General features: G+C 40.5%; 1 protein-coding gene across 1 annotated transcript in view; it reads left to right on the forward strand.

Moving 5' to 3' along the window:
• GLRA3 (glycine receptor alpha 3) overlaps positions 1–22,754 on the forward strand; it is a 101,219-nt gene that overhangs the window by 60,085 nt on the left and 18,380 nt on the right. The window contains exon 5 of the mRNA XM_059721358.1: positions 13,173–13,310. Coding sequence (XP_059577341.1) covers positions 13,173–13,310 — 138 coding nt within the window. The remainder of the gene's footprint in view (positions 1–13,172; positions 13,311–22,754) is intronic.

Below are 22,754 nucleotides of genomic sequence, written 5' to 3' on the forward strand. Positions count from 1 at the left end.
CCTAAATGATGGACCATCTCCCAATTTATAATTTAGGGAACATCTCTAAATTATAATTTTTTATCACTACAAACATATTTGAGTTGTTTCCTACTCTTTCATAAGACAAGGGCTAAATATATTTGGCAATAAGTGTCCAATAGTCCCAGGGAGGTATGGAGGAGAGGAAGGGAGATAAAGTCAGACAGGCTAAGACAGCGGGGGTACATGTATCCCCAGAAAGTACATGAAGCCTCATCAGGGGGTACATGAGATATATTTCATACATTGTCTAACACAGGTCGAAGGGACTAAAAAATTAATTTCCCATTGAAAGGGGTACATGAAGTCTCAGTCTGAGAACAAGTGGTACTTCAACTGAAAAAGGTTCAGAACTGCTGAGCTAAGAGCACTCTCTTGTGTGCTCAGCCTCCAGGCTCCTAGTTTTGGAGGCAGAGAGGTATGCAAGGAATTATTCTCTTCAGTCCCAGGCCATAAAGGACAATTTCTTATATGATTCTTGGGTTTCGGATATTACTGAGGATGGGCGAGCACCTTTTCTCCACATCCCTCCAAGGAAATTGGTACCCCACACATAACTGATGAACCTTTTGCTAGTCAACTGTGGGCTTGTAACAGGAAAGTACACTCTAAGGCTCTGAATACACATAACATTTGAAGCTTTTCAAAGGGTGAGTGGGCAGATGCACACATCTTATAAAGTACTCCAAAAGTAACCATGGGTGAAAGCGCATTTGGAAGTACTTCATCCACAGAGCACAACCAGGGGTTGGTCAGGCCTCTGGCATCCACCAGTGCTCTGCTATCCTCATCCCACCCACAGGGGAAGGGGAAGCAAAGGGTAGTCAGCCAGTGGGCATTTTTCTATGCACTGAGCCATCCCTGTGGCTGGGAAGCTAGAATCACTGCATGCCTCTATCTCTGATCACTTTCATCTGTGGTTATTCTGGAGTACTTCAGAGGATGTGTATATCTGCCCACTCACCCTTTGAAGTACTTCAAATGTTATGTCTGTTCCGAACTTTAGAGTATCCTTTCTTGTTACAAAGCCCCAGTTGATTAGCAAAGGGTTCACCAATATTGCAAATAATATAAGAACATTGATCTATTTAAAAGACTGCCACAAGGTTTGCACAGTGACAACCATGCATTTGAATATAGGTTATGGACTGGGGTTTTTGAAAAACAAGCACAGTACATCTGTATTCTTTGTACAGACCTAAATCTAAATTCTTAGATTTCCTCTTCCCACAAGCATACAAGCAAATATATATTAAAAAAAGAACCCTCATCATGGCAAGTTATGGAAGTTGAAATAGTCATATGTTAATCATGTAAAGTCAAAATTGACAAGAGACAAACGAGAAGCAAAAATGTAGAAAGATTTTATTTTTGGTCCAGGGGGCTTTTTTGTTTTTTTTAATTTGGTTGTTGTGGGGGGAGGGAGTTATTTTGTTTTAGGTTTTTTCTTTTTTGACTTTTAAGCTTCGTTTATTTTGTGTTTTGGCTTGGATGTCGTCATTGTATCTCTTCATATTATGGTCTAAAAACTAATGTTTTGGAATAATTCTGAAAACTTCTAAAATGATATAATCCTGAAATCTAATAGCAAGTCTTTCCCCCTCACTCCACTTTTTTTTTTTTTTTTTAGTTTGCAGTCAAATGGCGCACCTACATGTTAACCTATGGCAACATAGCAATGCACTGTACAGCACACTACGGCAACATAGCGATCATGCAGATCAACCCGTTATTGTCAGCTACATTGCTGTAGCAGCACGCTCCCCCACTATAGCGCACCACTACAGTGGCATAACAGCAAAATCTACCCATGAGCCACATGCACAGCACAATAGTAACCCATACTGCACCACGCTTTAGGACTTGCAAAAGGAGGTACTTGCTAATTTGTGATTTTATAGTAACAACTTCCTATTTAAATATATTTTTAAAAATATTTTCTCTCCCAATTATTATATGAAAGACTTCCAAAAGGAAGTACTAAAGCATGGTGCTGTAGCAACATTGCCATACAGAGCCATGTAGATACACCCAAATTGTACTAATTTTAGTTTGATTAACACGTCTAAGAAAATATCTTTTTACTTTTCTAATATGCTAATTCATTTGTTCTAAGTTTTCCAAGTTATTTTAGTCTTTCATATATCTTAACCATGCTGGTAATATTTATGGTGACACACACTCTTTTAACAGCTATATTGTTTATCTTTAGCAAATATTATATTTCAAAATATATGCAGTGTATGTACACACACATGAATGAACGTGTGTAGCTTTTATAGTGATTGGCAGACTTTAAGAAAGAAGAGATTTGATAATTATGTTGGCTTAGCTGTAATGAATTCAAATGAACTGTGTGTATATGCCATATGCAACAAATGATAAATTACTAGGGCTATGCGAAAGTTTGCCAGGTGTTTAGTTTCAATGCTGTTTTGACTTGTTTCAAGCTTGAAACAGCAAAATCAAAACTAAATGGAAGGCTTCAAAACAGCCTCAAAATAAAATGAGGGCAGTCAAAACATTTCAAAAGTTTTGAAACGTTTCAAGTTTCAAAGCTGGGCTTGCTTTAAGGGAAACAGAAACTAAGGGGAGGGAGGGGGGAAAGCGGGGGGAAGGACTGTTCTGATATTGACATGTGTAGCTGGATAGTGACTGTCATACTTCCCTGGGCTCCCTTCCAATCCCAGTGATCTGGGGGAGGGACAGAAAAACAGCATACAAAGCAGCATTGTTTGAACTGAGCTCTCTGCCTTGGGGTCAGTTACTGAGCTGTGTCTTCCAACCACTCAGCAGCATCAGAGAAAGGCTATCATTTTGTACTTGCTAGCCTGTTCCTAGCAAGTGGGATTCAATACCTTTTGCTTTCTATACCCATTTATTTTATTATTATATTCATTCCTTCCTTTCAATTTATTCCTCCCTCAAAATCCTCTTTTTGTTTTTGTTAGTCTGTTTTGATTCTTTTCCCCCAGAAAAGAAATCTGTGCTTTTTCTCACGGTGTGCATTCCATTCACTGTGCAGGGAAGCACAGCATATATTGCATAGTATAATATAGAATGTATTCATGAACACATACTATATACATTTATATATTTTATTTATTACATAAATACATACATACATTATATAAATACACATGCACATTGGCAGCGTCTAGGGTGTAGTGCACATGCACTCCCCTGACATCAGTTGTGCAGCCCCTGGAAGTGCCAGCTGTGAAACCAGAAATGTGTTTTGTAAATTGAGGATCAGGCCTGAGAGATTGGAGACAGGTAGTTGGGTGTTCTTATCTTTGATAGATTTTCGGTGTGGGCTCATTCTGATGCGCAGTTGTTGCTTGGTGTCTCCTACATATTTTCAATGTATTGTGAAGATATCTCCATACTGGAGGTACTGTTGGCAGGTTTTGCATGTCTTGTCAAGGAATGGCCTGGATCCATTTGGTATGTTTTGGGCTGCAGGAAGTTGGCTTCTGGTGATGAGGTTAGTGAGGTTCAGTGCTTGTTTGAATTTACAAACCACTTTTCAAAGCCAGGCCTCTGAGCTTCACTTCATCAACCTCCTAAGTACAAAAACTCATGGACTCAGTACAGACATTGGAATGCTAACACATGACAACCTGCTGGACATCTGACTCCCTAGGTACCTCTCCACTTTTACCTGCTACATCCCCCCCACCCCAGCCTGTCCCTTACCCCCTCGATGCCTCCATTTCCATTTTCACTGACTGACTTTCTTACCTGCATTGCATGCCAGTCTCTGGCTTCTTTAATATTCCTTCCACCCAGGAAGAGCACACACACCGACTGCAGGTGATTCTTCAACCTGACGAAGGGTTTTTCAACCTGAAAGCTTGCTAAGATATATTTCTCCAACTATGCAGTTGGTCTACTAAAAGATACGAGATTGACCCAAACAACTTTGTCTGCCTGTGCCATGTCCTTAGACCAATACGGCTACAACCTACACCCCTAGCACCTGTCCCTGGTCAGCTGACCAGGAGGCAGCAGGGCCCTGGGCACATCTAAGCCCCAGGACTGAGGCTGGGAGGGAGATTTCTCTGGCAACTGCTGGAGAAGAAGCTCCTTCAGGAAAGGAAAGAAAGGCACTGTGACAGTTTGGCTGCCTGAGATACTAGTGCTACTGTGCTGCTTACTTACCTGTTGTTCTTTAAAGTGATGGACCAGGATGAGGCTGTAGGGGAGGAGGAGACCTCACTGGGGCACACTACCATGTCATGTAGAGGCCCCAGAGCCAGTGAGGGTGTGCCTTAACAGACACAGTCACACACGTCATGAGTTTTGCTTGTCAGCAGCTTGAGGTGCAGTTTCCCAGAAACCCCTGCACCCATCTCTTTGAAACATGACAGGCTTTGTGGCCTCAGCAGGGGCTTCTCTCCCTGCTGTTTTTATTTGAATCAGGCAAGAAATTACAAAGTTATAGGCATTTTCGTAATTCCCCATTATAGCTTATGGGCGAAACGTTTAAACATGTTGAAACAACAAAACAGCTTCGATAAAACAAAATGAAACAGTGCTTCAAAACAAAACAGTGAAATGAAACACTGTTCCTTCAAAATGGTGAAATAGAAGTCAAAACAAAACAGTGCTGTTTCGCCCAGCCCTATAAATTACCTATTTTTTTTTCTTCTAAGCTGTCATGATGTACAAAGCCAAAATATGCTTCATTAACAGGTCAATAGTTATACCATTTGTTGTATAGCTCTTCAGTTTAAATCAGTGGAACGCTGCATGTCTGGCATTTATTGAGTCCTGTTAACCTTCTATTGTTTTGGTTTTTATTCCCTTCTCTATATTTTTCTCAGGGGTGCAGGCACAAATAATAAATAAATATCAGTGTCATTAGAAATGATATTATGTATTCAGTTGCATAAAAGAGTTAAAAATTGCAAGAAGATAATAGCATATTTAGTTCATTTGATAAGAAAAATCTATCTTAAATATTACTTATGAACGAGAGAAGCACTGAATGGTGCATGTTGGTTGCTGGGGGTTATAAATCTGTGTTGCCATCAGCTTGTCTTCCCTTTGGATTATCTCCCCCTTTCCGGCCCTCACTATTTTAATTTCCACTCTTCAAAATGCAGCAGCTAAAAATCACCTTCCCTCCTAGACCGTGACCTGCTGCTGCCATCTTCAACATCCTTCCACTGACTTTTTCACACCTCCTTGATTAATTTCATTAAGGTCATGGTTTTCCATCCACACATTCTAGATCTCACCACAGATCACACTGATCTCTCATTTTTCCATACCATTCCTTGTTCTCTTCACTTGGCTAATGGCTCTTACTATGCCCCCCTCCCCTTTGAAATTAGCTTCATTAATTTTTTTTTGTCAGAATTTCCTGTCATTGGGTGCAATTAAAAGAACAGCAATAATAGCTTTTTAACCACTCTACCATCACAGCTGTCTGCTCCAGCTTAGATGACCTGATAGCCTCACTGATGGCAACTGGGTTTCTTTCAACATTTGTGCTCTCACAATTAGGGGTTATGAGATGTGTGACAGTTAGCAATTTTTAACAAAGAAAGCCTAGTCACTCCTTTTTGTCTGAAACTTTATTAAAAGGGACCAACATCTCTCTTTAAATTACATATTCAATTACAATACTAGCACCAAATGCTAGCATCAACCTGACTGAAAAGCAGATTTAGGAATTATGCCTATACCCAGCTCCCCAGTCTATATTTGTGATTTTACAGTAACAGTCTCCTATTTACATATATTTAAAAAATATTTTCTCTCCAAATTATTACACGAAAGACTTGCACAAATACACAACTAATTCACTTATTACACAAGACCAAGTAGACTGTGTATATAAAGTGTAACCAATCGTATGAAATATAGTCAAAAGTACAAAAAATGTGAAAAAGAAGAGTAGTCTTTTATAATTTTTGGCAATCTTCTACTGTCATAATTTTAGGAGCACATTTTAGCAGAGACCTAATTCATGCAGAAGTGCTATTAAAATTATAATGCCCCATCTGAATTAGAAGTTTTGTTACACAGTAAAAATAATATACTGGCAACATTTTGGAAGAATACTGTGTATTCTTTAATCTGTATATTTGGAAAGGATTATTCATTTAGTAGCAAGGGTAGTTAGAAACCAAAGAGAGGTTTTGAGGATCTAACTTTTGGACTTAGGCATCTAGGGACACTGGCAGATTGTACACTTAAGATGTGATTAACCTGTCTTAAATAGTAATGCAGCCACATGTTTGGGCAATAGCATGACAAAACAGGAAACCAGTCACAAAATTATTCCACAAACGTGTAATTTTTTTTCTGCCTGGTTCCTGTCACAACTTAAATTGAATGTGGCAGGCTTCCCACCATGTAGCCTGATTGGGCTTTGTTGATAGCTCCTTCGTGTCAGTGGGCTGACAACTGTGTGGTACAGCCCTGCATGGGCAGAACCCTGTTTTTTTCAGGGTGCCAAGTCAAGGTGAGCTCATCAGGATATCAAGTCATATCAAGTCGTATCATTCGTATCAAGTCACATTGTTTGGCAGTGGCTGAGGAGCAAGACATGTTCTGGTGCCCAAGTAGTTGTGGCACTTGGAACATCCCATCCATGGGGACCTCACGATTAGGAAGAGGTTCCCTGATCCTAGGGTCCCAGTGTGCTGGGACCTGATTGGTGGTCCCAGTCCCAGGACTGCACTGGAACCTCAAACAGGCTGCACTGAGGTCCCAGGCCTAAGACTAACAGTCAGCTAAGTAGAGCTAACAATCAGGCTAACAAACAGTCAGTCCCAGTCTCAAGACTGCATCATTTTACACCTGGCTGCAGACACCCAGCTTTCAACTTGCTGGGTACTGGAGAGCGGGAGGGGTCAGGATTTTGCTCCCCCTGCACTAGCAAGTAGTAATGGCACAACTGGGATCTGATCTCTAAATCACACATCCTGCCAGGCACATGGGGCTTGATAAGGGATGCAATTGTTGAGATCAGGGATCTCATCCTGAGATCTTATCACATCCTGAATGACTTTGTGCCAGGACTTAAGTTGCACACAAGGCATATCTACATGTGTAATTAATGCATACCCCCAGGGAGTCAGCCTGCCAGCCTGTGCTGCTCTGACTGGGATCCACATACTGTGGAGGAGTTGGCTGAGGTATAAGGGTGCTTCAGCACATGGGCATCCTGCTAGCTAGCCCTGCACTGAAGCACCCTCCAGCCCCAGCCAGCCCTGTCACTGTCTACATGTGCACTGCGGTGCACGAAGCGCCGCCACCTCAGGGTGGTACTTGTGTTTAGCAAAACTACCCTGCAGTGGTGTTTATTAGTCTACTGTGACCTAATAGGGCTGCACATGTAGATGGTGACATTTTATTGTGCAGCTAATTAGTTAGCTCCACAGTAAAGGTCTCCTGGAGATATGCCCACAGAGACCTGAAGCACACATCCACAAAAGTAGTACTGCAGCAGTGTCTAGGACACTGTCATAGACTAAGACCTATTATTCTGTGTTTGGTCCACGCTCCAAAGAACTTAGCCTAAGCATTTTTTAATTATCATTTTTATACCCACATACATCTCCCCTCCATCCAGTGATAGGACATATAAATCAATCCCTGCTCCTCCCAGGACTGCTTCTGCACTTTATATTGGATAAAAATACAGAAACAGCATCAGGAGCAAGGATCAGAATTCAGGGCTTCTACACCCTGGGTAATTACTATAACCTCTAGGTTATTATAAACCCTCTATCCTCTCCTACTATGTATTTGAAAGAAAGGGTCAGTGGTTACTATGTTTTGTATTTGTTAGATGCATGTGTTAGGCATGCTCTGAAAGCACATCTATCAGATCCTCCCTGATGACTTAAGAACAAGGACGACTACTTTGTGGATCCCAAATATAGATAGGCATGAGGAAGGCACTGAGCCCTACAAGGATACTGGCAGTTGTGGGCATGTACAGATGTACCCTACATCTAGGGTAAACATAAGTGCTTGTAGCCTTTTAGACTTCAAAGAGGTTAGGCAGTTTATCATTCTTTTGGACTGGAGCACCTTAATTCTAGTGATGGCCCATCATGCTTTTGTGGATCTGGGCTTTAATTTTCTTTGAGTACTTTATTAGATCCTTGAAACCTCTCCTTGGGTGTCACCCAGGTCCTCACACATTTAGCTGCTCATCAGTTTAACCTCAACAGCACTCACAAACTTGACATTCCCTGCTTCATCTGTAGAGCCTGAATGAGTTGGCAGTCTCAGATCTCACCTACCAGAATGAACTGGCCAACAAAGTCATAGGGGAAGAAATAATAGTACCTTTTCCCATTATATCCAGAAGCTCTGTGGTTAGAGTACTTATCTGGAATGTGAGCAACTGGCCATTCTAAGTGTAGATTTTCTTAATGCCAATTGCTATGTATATACTATCGTTCTGCCATAATAAGAAAGAATATGATCCATCACAAATTAAGTTATATACAATACACACACCACTATGTTACCACTATTATGATGTACTGTATTTCCTTTATCATTTCAACAGTTCTTCACAAAATGCACTAAAACGTGGGAATCTTTTCAGCATTATCATAAACTCAGCTCTTTCACAGTACTGTTCATTCTGCAAGAATTTCTAAGAAAATTATGGCTTAGGGTTTTTAACTCCTTTCACACAAAGTGCTGTGGGACAGCCTTCTGACAATGGTTCAGATTTGCTATTGCACAATTGGCTTAGGCCTTACAAATGTTCTGCCTATTTTCTGCTTCATGTCCACACATGATGCTAGATCCTCCTTTCCTATTAGTTTTTTACTCTCAATTTTGGAGCTATACTGACTTAGAAGAATTATATAGTAAATGGAATGTTTTAGGGGGAAAAAACATAAGGGGACTGTATTTATTCATTGTTAAAAATGAAGAATATTCTCTGTTAAAGTAATGCCCACCAAGGTAGCAATTCCTCATTAAGCAAAAATTGAAACACAGATTAATCTCACAGGCTAAATGCAGACAGTCAAAAAGCCTAAAGCTGAATCAATTCAATCTTCACAGGTTAGCCTACACTGTGTAGATTGAACTGATAAGCAAGTGAACAGACATTCATTTTGATTCTGGAAATGCAGCCGCATGCTTGCAGTGGTTCAGGCTACAAGCCAGCGGGTGCTAAAGCACATCCCCCTGATTGGCTGGAGCAGACAGCTTGAGCCAAGATTAGCCCACCCACCCTGCAAGAGGGGAGAGGGGGGAGGAGGGTTCAGGGGAGGTGTAAAGCATCCTGGCATGCTGAGGGCCTGTGAATTAACTTGAATTTGGAGGGGAACTGGGACAGAAGTTCAATAAACTGATTTAACTTAAATCAGTTAAGTCTGAAATTACATCCCTACAGGTTTATCTTAAACTGGTTTCAGTCATTTTGAAAGTGGTTTATGTGCACTGAACTTCTGGTTTGTTACAGATCTCAACCAGTTTGTAATCACTTTTATTGGTTTATGTGCAACTTCTGTCCCTAGCTACAGAGTCAGAGATGGTATAACTTACATCTTCCTACTCTTGTGACACTATTATATATTTCCTTAACTTAGTAGGTCAAGTTTAGCCATAGCAAGTAAAAAAAACACATTTAGTAAGTGGGAAGGGGGAAGGGGTGATTCTAAAATAACTGAGAGTTGTTCAGGTTAAATAAGAGGTTAGAAGAAAACATGCATGATACTGTTTTAGATTCCTTTTACTTAGACTCAATTCTACTAACACCTGTTTATGTTTTAGTGCCCAAATATAATGTCGATCTGCAAAACTAAATTTGTGCTATTTGAAAATGTCAACACTGTAATTTTTATATTTTAACAGAACCAAATTATGATAAATATACCATATGAAAGTTTAGCAGAATGTGCTAATATTGAAAATAAATGGTATCATAGGAAAAAACTGATCTGGGTAGGCAATTAAAATTAAAAACTCACATTATAAATGAATGAATGTGATTTAGTGAAACACATTTTGACACAGCAGTTTTCTCTTGTCAGTTCAGTGACTTTTACTCAGGGGATATTTCTCTTGGCTATAATCTACATGCTTCAAATGATAATCTGTTTTACACACAGCTGCTTTCATCTGAATGCATGCAAAAATTGATAAGAGTTATACATACTTCAAGATTTCATAGTATAGGGCAGTCAGTGGTGGATTTTAAAGCTGGGTATAGCATGGAATGTCATGTATTGTAAAACAGTGCAGGGAAATAAGAATGTTGCCACTTTTATTTAATGAAAGATTTAAATTAACTCTACACCACACCTATTCTTAAACATGGAGACAATATGACAATTTAAAATGTTATGATTTCAGTTTCAGCAGACTGCTCAAACCCAGTGAAGGATAAATAAAATACTTGTGTTTGTATAAGATTTAACACAAGGAAAACAACAGTTGCAAAGTAAAGCAAACTGTCTTAAGCTCATTCAATTAAAGCAGGGGTTGTCAACCAGGGGTAGGTATACTCCCAGGGGTACTTCGAAAGACTGTAGGGGGTACACACAGGTGGCCAGGCAGGGATGGAGTGTGCCCCAGGGTGCAGCGGTGGCAGCTCCCCCTACATGTTCCCATAGTTTGCCTCTTACCAATGCTAGGAGGACGGGGGGCGGGGGGTACAGAGAATTCTGGAGTGACTGCAGCCCCTCCTGTAACCCTGCTCCCAGTGCCACCACTGCCTGCCCTGAGCCCAACCTGGCCCAGCCTCCTGCAGGGAAGAGTCCAGTGTTGTCCTGGCCCCAGCTTGCCTCGTGCACAGATCCAGGGGCATGCACCCTCCCCCCCCCAATGCCCTCCTGAGGTGCATGCAGTAGCAGGAACCACTCCCCCCACACCCTGCAGACAAGCTGCTCATGGCTCCATCCCACACCCACCCTGCCCTAGCTGTGCAGTACTTACCTCAGCCCCACTCCCTCCATCACCATGGGGGTCTCAATCTGCATCCCCTTTGAAAATAAGAAAAAAATAAGGGGATACAGGAGTTGAAACTTTGAGTCAGAAGGGGTATACTTATTTGAAAAGGTTGGAAACCCTGAATTAATGTTATGAACTACGGCCAGGTCACACAGAATGCAGGCTTGTCTCAGGCATATTTTCTTCACTGGTGAACTCAGGGTTTCAGTGCACTACAAAAAGATTTTATATATGTAGACACAGACAAAGCATAATGAGGTAATTGAATTTTGCAGGGGGGAAGGCCCATGGATTTTTCTCACACATTAAGCAGCTTATTAGAGGAGTTCTGTTATATAGACTGAAGTTCAGTGCTTCAGGCAGAAGAGAGTTGTAAACATTAATTTGGTAATAAAGATGGAAAATGTTTTCCAGTTGTCAGAGACTAAATCTACACAGACCATCAGCATTCTTGTACCTAATTCTTCAGGCAGCATGCTAAAGCAGCAAAGAGCACAGATGTACTAAAGCTACATAATTCATTTGTAGGTATGAATTTTGAACACCAATGTCCTGGTGGTTTTTACCTGTTATACCACTAGGGGATATTTGTGACATTTGGGTCTGGAATCTAGTTGCAATGTCTCATTCAAGGTATTAGACTTTGGGCAAGCTTACCCTTTAATTAATTTAAAATTTAAAGGAAGCAGGTGAAGCAAAAGCAGGTGAATTCCAGGTAGCTGCTCAAACAGAAAATATGGAGACATTTTCTGCCTTGTGCCCAGGAAGCAGTATGGGGAAGAGCGGGGGCAAAAGGGCCATGGCCAAAACTCACTTTGCCCCTTCCCATTTCCTTTCAGACAGGTAACACTGGTGTTTTGCATGGGCAAGATTTCCCCAACGGGATGCAAACAGCTATTAAGCAAAGTGTGTTTGCATATGTGGGTTCCTATGGCTAAGTACAGGCAGTCAGAAAGCCAAAGGCTGAATCAATTCAATCTTTGCAGGTTTGTTTAAACTTCCTAGATTGAACTGATAAGCAAGTGAACAGACATTTACTTTTGATTCCAGAAATGCAGCCAGATGCCTGCAGGGGCCCAGACCAGGCGCTGGGGGGTGCTAGAGCACACCACCCTGCTTGGCTAGAGCAGACAACTTGGCCCAAAGCTAGCCTACCCACCCGGGGGGGGGGGGGGTGCATGGGTTGCGGGGGAGGTGCAAAGAGTCCTGAGATTCAGGGAGACTGAGTGAACTTGAATCTGAAGGGGATCTGGGACAAAATTTGAATAAACCGATTTAACCTAAATCAGTTAAGTCTGATACTACATCCCTACAGGTTTATCTTAAACCTGTTTTTTCAGCCATTTTAAAAGCAGTTTATGTGCAATCAACTTCTGTGGTGTTACGGATTTGAACCAGTTTCTAATCACTTACACTGGTTTGTGTGTAATTTCTCTCCCTAGCCTGTGTCATTCATTATCAATGTGAGCATTTAGCTAAGCCAGAGTCTAGTTCTTGGTTAGTATTTCTACTGTCTAGTTCTGATGCTGGTTTTTACAGTACTAATTCTGAACAAACAACTTACGAGCACCAAATTAAAAACTACTCTTCCTGATGCTACAAGTATAATATTAATTTATATAAAAACATAATAACAATATAGCCTTAGGGGTAGACATCTAGTCATGCAGGAATCTGGATATTAATGTTATGTTCCATTTCAGCCTTATGTCATCACATCATCTAATAATGCAATTGTATTTTTCTTTGAAGCTAGTGCAAAAATAAAATGCATTTTCAAAGTAGATAGGGCCTCAATCCAACAAAAAGAACTGTAGGAATCCATCTATCTGGTTCTTTTTGCAGGATTTGACCCTAAATTGCTTCCAGGTAATCTAGATCTAGAGAAGAAACTCTGTATAATGCACTATCAAACAACTCTATACCTTTGCAAAATATGTGTACTCGTCTTAATGACTCAGGGAGTTAGCCTTCTTGCTTCTTTTGAAAATCCCACCCTTATTCAGCTTTCTGTTTTCATAAGGAACCCCCATAACTTTATCAGCCTAGATCTGCAAGTCTGAGAATGAATGGTGATGTACTTTCTTTGAGTGGTACTTTGGGGCCCATTATATTTTCTCATTCTATGTCATTTATAGGACATAAATATTAGGTATATCACCTGCATTTTTAAATTAGAAGTAGACATGGGTTGTATTTTTTCCTAGTTGGATACACCATGAATGATCTCATTTTTGAATGGCAAGAAACAGGAGCTGTACAAGTAGCAGAAGGACTCACTCTACCACAGTTTCTGTTGAAAGAAGAGAAAGATTTATGTTATTGCACCAAAAACTACAACACAGGTAGGAGAGTTTTCTAGTCAACTACAACTGGAAAGACAGCAGCTGCAACTTTCTGTTATTCTTAATAAATCATTGAATACATCTAAAGATTATAACACTTATGTTTGTTTCACAGAATAATGTGCTCTGAAATAATTGACATGATGACACTAAACTGTTGCCAGGTACTTGAGAAGATGGATGGACAGACACACAGGCAGACTTGAAATACTTCAGTTATCGAGAACTTTTTGTCCTGTATGTGATTTCTGCAGGAGCAGAACATTGTAACTGTAAAAAGGTTTATTGACTTAAAACTGTTACATAGCATTTCTCACTAAAAACTAACTGGAAGACCTTTGGGTGTTTCTACATGTGGTCCAGGAGCCACTCTAATTAAAAGCACCCTGAGCCTCGCATGTATCAGTGTTCCCATGCTGAAGAATGGCAGTGGGGGTACTTTAAAACTCATTTGAGCTTTATTTAAAGTGCCCCTGCTGCTATTTTTCAGCATAGGGACACTGATACACGTGGTGCTAGAGTCTGTTGAAACGCAGTAATTACCATGCTCCAGCAGGCTCAATTAATCGAGTCTGCTCCACCTCACTCTAATTACAGCATGTCAGAGCAGCCTGCCTGCACATGTATAGGCAGTCACCCATAGTGTCCAGGAAGTCCAACCAGCTACCTCTTTCTCTAATCTCTGCTTTGCACTGTTTTATTTCAGACAGAAACAGTATTAAACAATGAAAGAGAGAATATTTTAGTTCGGTGCCTAATGTTGCAGATCATACATCTCCACAGAGAATGAATTAGGACAAAACTAGTTCTTCAATATTTAAATTATAATAGAGAGCAGTCAGACTGCCACCCTCCCCTTCCACCTGGCCTGCATAAGTTTCCCAGTAAGCATAGATATACATGGAGCTGTAAATGCAAGGTAACAAATCAATGGAGAATTCCACCATGGCAGGTATGCAGGCTGTTGGAAGTTCTCTGTAAATTAAAGCAGGTGCTTTACTCTGGGGCTACACGAGTCTCCATCACATTCAGAACCTGGACAGCACAAGCATAACTGAAAGGCACCTTTCCTTCCTCTCCCCCAGACTGCACCTTCTGTGACACTTCTCATGGGCCACGATCTAGCCTGGATGCTTTATTTTTTGTTCATCTTCAATCTGGAGTTCATTCCATAAAACTGGGAGAAGTTTTTGTTTTTACTGTTTTAATCCTTGCACCCTTTGTCTTTCTTTTTTCTTCTACATTCAGCTTCATGATTAGCACATGTTGTGTGGGCAGTAAAAGATGATGGCAAAAGAAACAACAACTACAAGTGTTCCTTTTCCCTTCATAATGTTATGCTAATCTGCAATCACTTATGTGCAGTTTGTGCTTGAGGACACACTGTTTATGTCAGGCACTTGTAATGTGATTCTGTGCACTGACACTCCATTAAGAAAACATGCTGTAGAAAAATAATTAATCATGATTTTTGAAAACTAATATATCTTTCACTCAAGCATACAGAGTAGAATAAAAGGATTATTAAAAAGATGCTGTGTGACTACGGATAGCATGCAGAAAGTGCTCAGTTATTATTTCTGTTAAATTTAGTTACAGCACAAAATATATAGCTTTTTTCTTCTCTCTCCTCTTTTTGAGACATACTAGAAATAGCACAATCAGTAGTCAGCCTGTGGAATGAATGTGGTGAAATTTCACCATGAAATTGACCCGTGTATGTCTTGTCTATGCCTTGAAATGCCTAGGAATGCCATCTGTGCCTAGAAATGTAACGCTACCAGTAACAAACTAGAACAAATATAATTAATGTCCTGGGACAAAAACATTCCAGTTTCCACCCTTTTGTTCTGTGTACCACTTTGACCAGTAATAGATTAGGAGAATGATGAATAGGAATACAGCATATCCTAGCAACGCAACCATAGTAACCAGAAAATCCATCTTTCATCCTCATACATTTAAAAATTATAAATACAGCTTTGCTTTTACCTACATCTACCACCTACAAACACACATGCCTCCTTCCTGAGCCTCCACACAACACATGCAATCATAAGTATAGCCACAGATACCAAATGCTGAAAAAACAAAAAAACAGCACCACCCTACCTAAATAACACTTCTATAAACCTTGCAAGCAAAAATGTCCCTAAGTGAAAACTATTACTGCAGACTGCTTCCATTTAAAACATAGGAACATAAGGCATTCATTCTGTGTCTAGCTAGTTCAGTATACTGTCTCTGACTGTGACAAGTAGTATATGCCATAGAGCAAGAATATATATATACACAAGGCATGTCTAATATAACCCATCCCATGGCCTCAACCATCATTGGTATAGGTAATGTCAGAAGATAGCCCCCTGCCCCCAACTGTTCTATGTAATAGTTCTCAGTGGACCTGTTCTCCATGAATTTGTCTAATCCATTTTTTAAAATGGTTGTAGTATCTGCCTCTACAATCTCCTGTAGCAATGAATTCAACAAGTTAACTATGTGCTTGGTAGAAAGTACTTCCTCTTGTTTGTTTCAAACCTTTCAGTGTGTAGCCACTGGTTCTTGTATTCTGGGACTTTGTAGATAACAGTTCCCAATTTGCTTCATTCATATTCTTTATAATTTTAGAATGATCAGTCCACTGCCACACATTCCTTACTGTTCTGTTTAATAACTATTAATTGATCCATCATCCATTAATTTGTCTAGTCCCTTTGTGAACCTTGCTATACTATCTGTTTATACAGTCTCCTGTGGCAATGAGTTCCACAAGATAACTGTGTGTTGCATAAAAAGGTACTCTCTTGTTTGTTTTAACCTGTCTCCTGGTATAGCTCTAGTGGGTGCTCCCTAGGCTTAGCATGCTGAGATTTGGTGAAAAACACTTCCCTATTCACTTTGCCGACAGTGGCCATATGTACACAAGATGCTGACTGTGCAGTCATTACTGCACAGTCATTTAGTACTTGTATAAACAATAGGAGTGTGCAAAATGGGCCCTATTCAATTTGGATTTGCATTCAGCCTGAATCGGGGACAATGATTTGATTCGTTGATTCGGATCACTGTCCCCAATTCGATTTAGCTGAATCCAAATCTGAAGATTCGATGCTGATTCGGAAAATCAGCGATTCGGACAGACGCAGATTTAAAAGTTTTTTCTACATACCTCGAAGTACCAGCATGGCTCATGAATTCTGAGATGCTGGGGTGGATGGAGCGTCCCACAGGAGCACGGGGGGAGGGGGGGGCTCCCCTGCATGCTTGGCAGCTAACCCGGAAGTGGAAGGGAAGTATTTCCGGTCCAGTTCTGGGTCCACTGGGGAATGCACTGGGGGGCCCCCTGTCCCCCTGGCTCAGTGACCGGCCACTGGGGGACCCCAGGTGCCCCCCCAGACCCAGAATGCACCAGTTGCCAAGCCAGGGGAGTGCATGGGGGCCCCCTGCACTCTCTCCAGCAGACCCAGAAGTGGACTGGAAGTGCTTCTGATCCACTTCCAAGTCTGCTGTCAAGCACACTGGGGAGCCCCCAGTGCTTCTGTGGGATACTCCATGTGCCCCAGCATCACAGCATTCACAAGCCATCTGCTACCTTGTGGTATGTAGAAAAAACATTTAAAGCTGTGTCTATGTCCAAATCGCCAAAACTTTCTGAATTGATTTGAAGCATTCTGATTTGATTCAGAGAGGTTAAAGGGTCCTCTGATTCAATTTGGATTCAGAGATTTGTCCACCAAATTGGCCAAATCTCCGCTAAATCGAATCAGGGACTGAAGTTTCACACAGCCCTAATAAACAACTACTAAAGGACTGCACAGTAACCCTAGTTATTGTGCAGTAGTGCTGATGAACATCTTTTTTGTGATGCTACTACACAGTAGCCTAATACTATGCAGGAACAGTGAATTCAGGGAAAGCAGCAGACATAATATACTTTGACTTTAGCAAGGCCTTTGATACCATTTCCCACAGCATTCTTGCAAGCAAGTTGAGGAAGCATGGATTGGCTGAATGGATTGTATGCTGAATAGAAAGTTGTCTGGAGTGTTGTGTGGCTGCAATCAATGGCTCAGTGTCTAGCTGGCAACCAGTATCAAGTACAGTGCCCCAGGGATCGATCCTGGGGCCATTTTTGTTCAATATATTCATTAATGATCTGAAAGATGGGATGGATTGCACCCTCAGCAAGCGTGCAGATGACACCATGCTGGGGGGTATAGTAGATACACTTGAGTGTAGGCTTAGGATTCAGAATGACCTAGACAAATTGGAGGATTGGGCTAAAATAAATCTCACGAGGTTTAACAAAGACAATTGCAATATACTGCACTTAGGACAGAAGAATCCCATGCACTGCTACAGCCTGGGTACTGACTGGCTAAGCAGCACCTGTGCAGAAAAGGACCTGTGGGTTACAGTGGACAATAAGACAGATATAAGTCAGGAGTATGTCCTTGCTGCCAAGAATATTAATGGGATACTGGGCTGCATTAGTAGGAGCATTGCCAGCAGAACAAGGGAAGTAATTATTCTGCTCTATTCAGCACTGGTGAGGCCACATCTGGAGTACTGTGTACAGTTTTGGATCCCCCACTATAGAAAGGATGTGGGGAAGTTGGAGAGAATCCAGCAGAGGGTGACAAAAATGGTTTGGGGGCTGGGGCACATGACTTATGAGGAGAAGACTGAGGGAATTGGGTTTATTTAGTCTGCAGAAAAGCGAGGGAATTTTATAGCAACCTTTAACTATCTGAAGGGTGGTTCCAAAGAAGATGGAGCTAGACTATTCTCAGTGGTGACACATGACAGACCAAGAAGCAATGATCTGAAGGTATAAGTTAGGAAAAACTTAGGAAAAATAGGAAAAACTCTCGCACTAGGAGGGTGGTGAAGCATAGCAACAGGTTACCTAGAGAGGTGGTGGAATCTCCATCCTTGGAGGTTTTTAAGGCCCAGCTAGACAAAGTCCTGGCTGCAATGATCTAATTGGAGGTGGTCCTGCTTTGAGAAGGGGGTTAGTTTCATAGTTTCATAGTGGTTAGGGTCGGAAGGGACCTAATCAGGTCCAACCCCCTGCCCCGGGAAGGAATGAGTATGGGGTCATAACACCCCAGCCAATGTCCAGCCTTCTCTTTAAGACCCCCAAGGTAGGAGAGAGCACCACCTCCCTTAGGAGTCCATTCCAGAACCTGGCAGCCCTAACTGTAAAGTGATGTGTCCTGATGTCCAGCTTGAACCTTGTCTCTAACGATTTGTGGCTGTTATTCCTGGTAGCCCCTGGTGGTGTGTGAGGGAACAGAGCTTCACCCAATTTCCTCTGGTCCCCCCTGGTGAGTTCATAAACAGCCACCAGATCCCCTCTGGACTACATGACCTCCTGAAGTCCCTTCCAATCCTAATTTTCTGTGATTCTATGATTCTGCTGCACAGTAGTATCACATCAATTTTTGCCACACAATGCTACTGTGCAGTAGTATCGGGCTACTGTGCAGTTAGTGTCTCATGTAGATGTGGCCTGTGTTCAGCTAAATTTGCGTCACTGTTAATCCATCTGCAGAAAAAAAAGCATATGCTAGTTTTTTTGTGAAATAATACTCAGTTAAAGCAACGGTCCAAAGCATAAATAGGTAAGGACTTTTTGTGATATCCTGTATTGAACCAAGTAATTAGGGGACCTATTGGATAAACTTCTGGGCACCAAGTTTCTGTCCTGAGGTCTAAGCACCTGAGGAAGACCCGAGGAAGGACACTTGATGCCCAAAGCTTGTCCAATAGCTCTCCCAACTATACAGCTGGTCCAATAAAAGGTATCACAAAATCTCCTTGCCTGTCACACATTTCCTTTACCATCATGACTACAACAGCACCCTAGCCCTACTAGAGCATAAATAGGAGATTGTCAAAGACAGAAGAGCAGTTAGGCTGCTGGCCTTCTCACAACACAAAAGACTTGATTCCTCTGTTCTTGGCATTATCTTCCCACATCCCACTCTTTAAAATGATTGCATGATTACTCTTAAGTTGATGCTGAAGCTATATGAAATAATAATTAGGAACGATACTTGAATATTGATACTTGAATGCGTTCCATTGAGAACGCATTTCAGCGGAAAGTTAGGTTCTCAGCTAAATGATATCTTTCATTTAAAAAGTGTTTGTCTTCCACAGATTTCTGGTGTTTATTCCAAAATTTGCCTCTCTGATTATGAGACTCATAATTATGCTGCCTCTTACTCCAATTCAATTCCATGGATTAGACTCTACCAACAGATTTCATTTCCTATGATATACCACAGCCATGCAGCTGCCGTGAAGCAGTTCCCCTCACCAAGAAAGGTGCATCATAGAACAGGTAGCCCCCAGGAAGAAGCCTAATTCAAAGTTGATAATTTGAAGCATCATGCATCTAAGCAACCGTTCCCATAAGAAACTAGTGAATTCTCTCTATCGTCCCCTCTCATTTATTTTTACTTCTAGAGTACAAGCCTCTTCATTATTTATTTCATTTTGTCACTTAGAATTTCCTCCTTTTAAGCAATAAACAAAAACAACTTTCAGTGTTAATCCTTTTAAATATCACTCAGTACTAATCCTGGTTTACTTAAAACCCCAACTCTCTCTTACTCTGTGTTCCAGGTTTTATGACTGTTACTAGCCCTTTTACTATGAATCTTTTGCACAAACAGGATTTTATCCTCTGCAACTCTCCTCCCTTTTTGACACTATCAGCTTGCATGTGTAGGAAACCACACTTCTTTTAGGCTAGTAATACTCATTGTTCATACCCTACTGCCACATACTTTAGGCTGCCTGAGATCTATATATTAATTCCAGCTGATCTGGGGTAATCAGGATACTTCTTTATCATAATGACATCTGGAACATGAAGTTCTCCCACTGTCATGACTTCAGGAAATTTCAATCCACTATCATTATTGACCCACAATACACACCAAGTGAATGTATTATCCATTTTACATTTCCTTAGTTTTTCCTCCCATTCTCTTGTTTTACAACTACAAAGGAAAAGAAATTTGTGGAGAAGGGGAAAATGTTACAGTGAGTCTGTCCCTAAAGAAATCTCTTTGCTAGAAGCTTAGATATTCTCCATGTTTTTTTACCCTTACTACTTTGACTCAGCATGGTACATCAGACTGCTTCATTCTTTTCAGCTTGCCTTTTCTTCCTCCTCTCATTCTGACACCTCTCCACCTGCCTGATAATTTGATAAAACTGACTGGCCAACAGAAGAGAGATTATTTTTTTCTTCTCCAGTCCTTTTGCTGTGAGGATTAGCAGGACAAAGGTTCACCCAAGTCCCATTGACCTAGCATAGCTCTTGAAAACCATGACATAACTTGTGACTGATGCAAGTAGCATCACACCCACCTGCTTATGAGTCCTCACCCTGAATAATCAGGTACCCAATTTAGGGCCTTAATGGTCCACTGGAGACAGCCCTTGATTCAAATCTGGAAGAAGACATGAACTCACATCACTGGTTCCATAGCAAGATGGAACCACTGCTTTTCTCCCTAAGCAAAAAAAATCTTTTTGGGGGTCAGCAGAAAATTTTCAAATATGTTTCACCAAGATGCTTCCCTGTCTTTAACAGGTGTTATTTACAAGTAATGCTGGCATGTAAGAAAACTTACTGACAGAACCTTGCTTTAATGATTTAATTTGGATATGACATAGAAAGAGATGACAATGTACAGAAATTTGAGGCAGGGGTTAGACATACTAATGCTGTTAAATCTGTTAGCATCAGGTTCATTCTGGGTTCTCTGTCAAAGATCAAAATTTCAGGCTAAATGAAGTAAGTTTAAGAAAGGAACGTAGGGTATATGGCATAGTGAATCTGGGAATATACTTCAAATAAAGGACACAGTATAAGAAACAGTATGAAGTTGCTGCAAGGAGGAGGAGACTAGAAAGATGTGCCAAGTTCCAAAACAGAGATCAACCACAAAAACGCAAAGGCCAGGAGATGTAAGCAAAAATATAGTTCAGAAGAAATTTCAAGATAAGCACTAGCTTTAGCCTCAAGTTGAATGAGGCAGAAGAGGGTGAGAGCCTATATCAGCATTCAGATAGAAACATGGAAGACACCGGATGCTAAAACAACTTTTCTACAACATTCAGAACAGATTTGAATGAAGAGATATGGGGCAAAAAATTGTCTTATTGAATCAGTGGCAATGCTGGGTTCTTATACAAGGATATTTTTTAGTTAATTGGCAAAATAAGGATTTCAAACTGTTAGATTTACTACAAAATTTACAGATAGGACAAATGATCTGTTGGCAGTGCTATACTAAACAAGAGTTTGAGTTTTTTTTCCATAATTATTTCAAGCCTCCAAAATTGTCATTACTATTTCTTGTTGGTTTCTTTTTTGTTGTTGTCATAAATGCCCAATGAACTCCCCATCTTCACTGCCTTCTGTGGCCATTGGAAATAATTTGATGCAACAATGCACTGCTATTATCATTTTGGGACAATATGTAAATACCACATTTAATGAAAGATATACCTTTTTAAAAAAAAATGAATATATCAGACTGTAAAGAAAAACTAACTCTTCTTAGTCAACTTGAAATTAATGCCTACCCTTCATACAAAAATAAGCCAGGTTGATGCATGAAGGTGGTAAGTTGTGTAGGATTTATCAAATATATAATGTGATGGTAGAAAAAACCGTGAAAATGAATTGGGTAAAATTATGGGAAATCCAATATGTTCTGGAATAGCTCCATAGCTATTAACATATTCATAAAAAGAAATATGAGGCATCCATTCCCAATTCAGAATGATTAAAATATATTCATTCAAGTAAGCACAGAAATCTGTAGTAGATGCATTTATTGCTATCAGAAATTATCAGCAACTTTAGATTAACCACCTTCATTTCAGTGCTACTCAGATGCACAGTGACCAGAATTACAAAGTAGAAAAAGTCAGTTTTAGAAACTGCCACACAATTGCTGGCTTCGGGGTAAAAAGCAGAAGCAGTTTTTGCTTGGTGGGACTTAATGATACTTCACTTCCCCAGGAGAATAAGTTGCTCATTTATTCTGTTTTTAATTAAGTTTTGGGGGACTGCTGGATTTTCAGCATTTTTTATAATTAGGCAACTTAGAGTAATTTCTCAAGTAACCAATTTAAGCTTCCATTGTTTACATTATTGGTCAATGTGTTTCAGGATAGAAATATATTTAGAAAGTAAAACCTTTGAAGACTAAAGCCTCCAGATGGCAACTGAATGTCATAGGTTATGCACCAGTGACAAAATGTTTTCTGTGTTTTAATCTAATCCTTACTTTTTGGAGAAGTACAATTCTAGAGGTTATTGACTATTACGTTTCAAGGGGTTCTGTGCCTCTCTCACAAACAGATATTTCCATTGGGATAGTGAAACATATACTGCAGAATCCAAGTCAT

Source organism: Alligator mississippiensis, chromosome 2 (assembly GCF_030867095.1).
Source record: "Alligator mississippiensis isolate rAllMis1 chromosome 2, rAllMis1, whole genome shotgun sequence".
NCBI classification, from domain to species: Eukaryota; Metazoa; Chordata; order Crocodylia; family Alligatoridae; genus Alligator; species Alligator mississippiensis.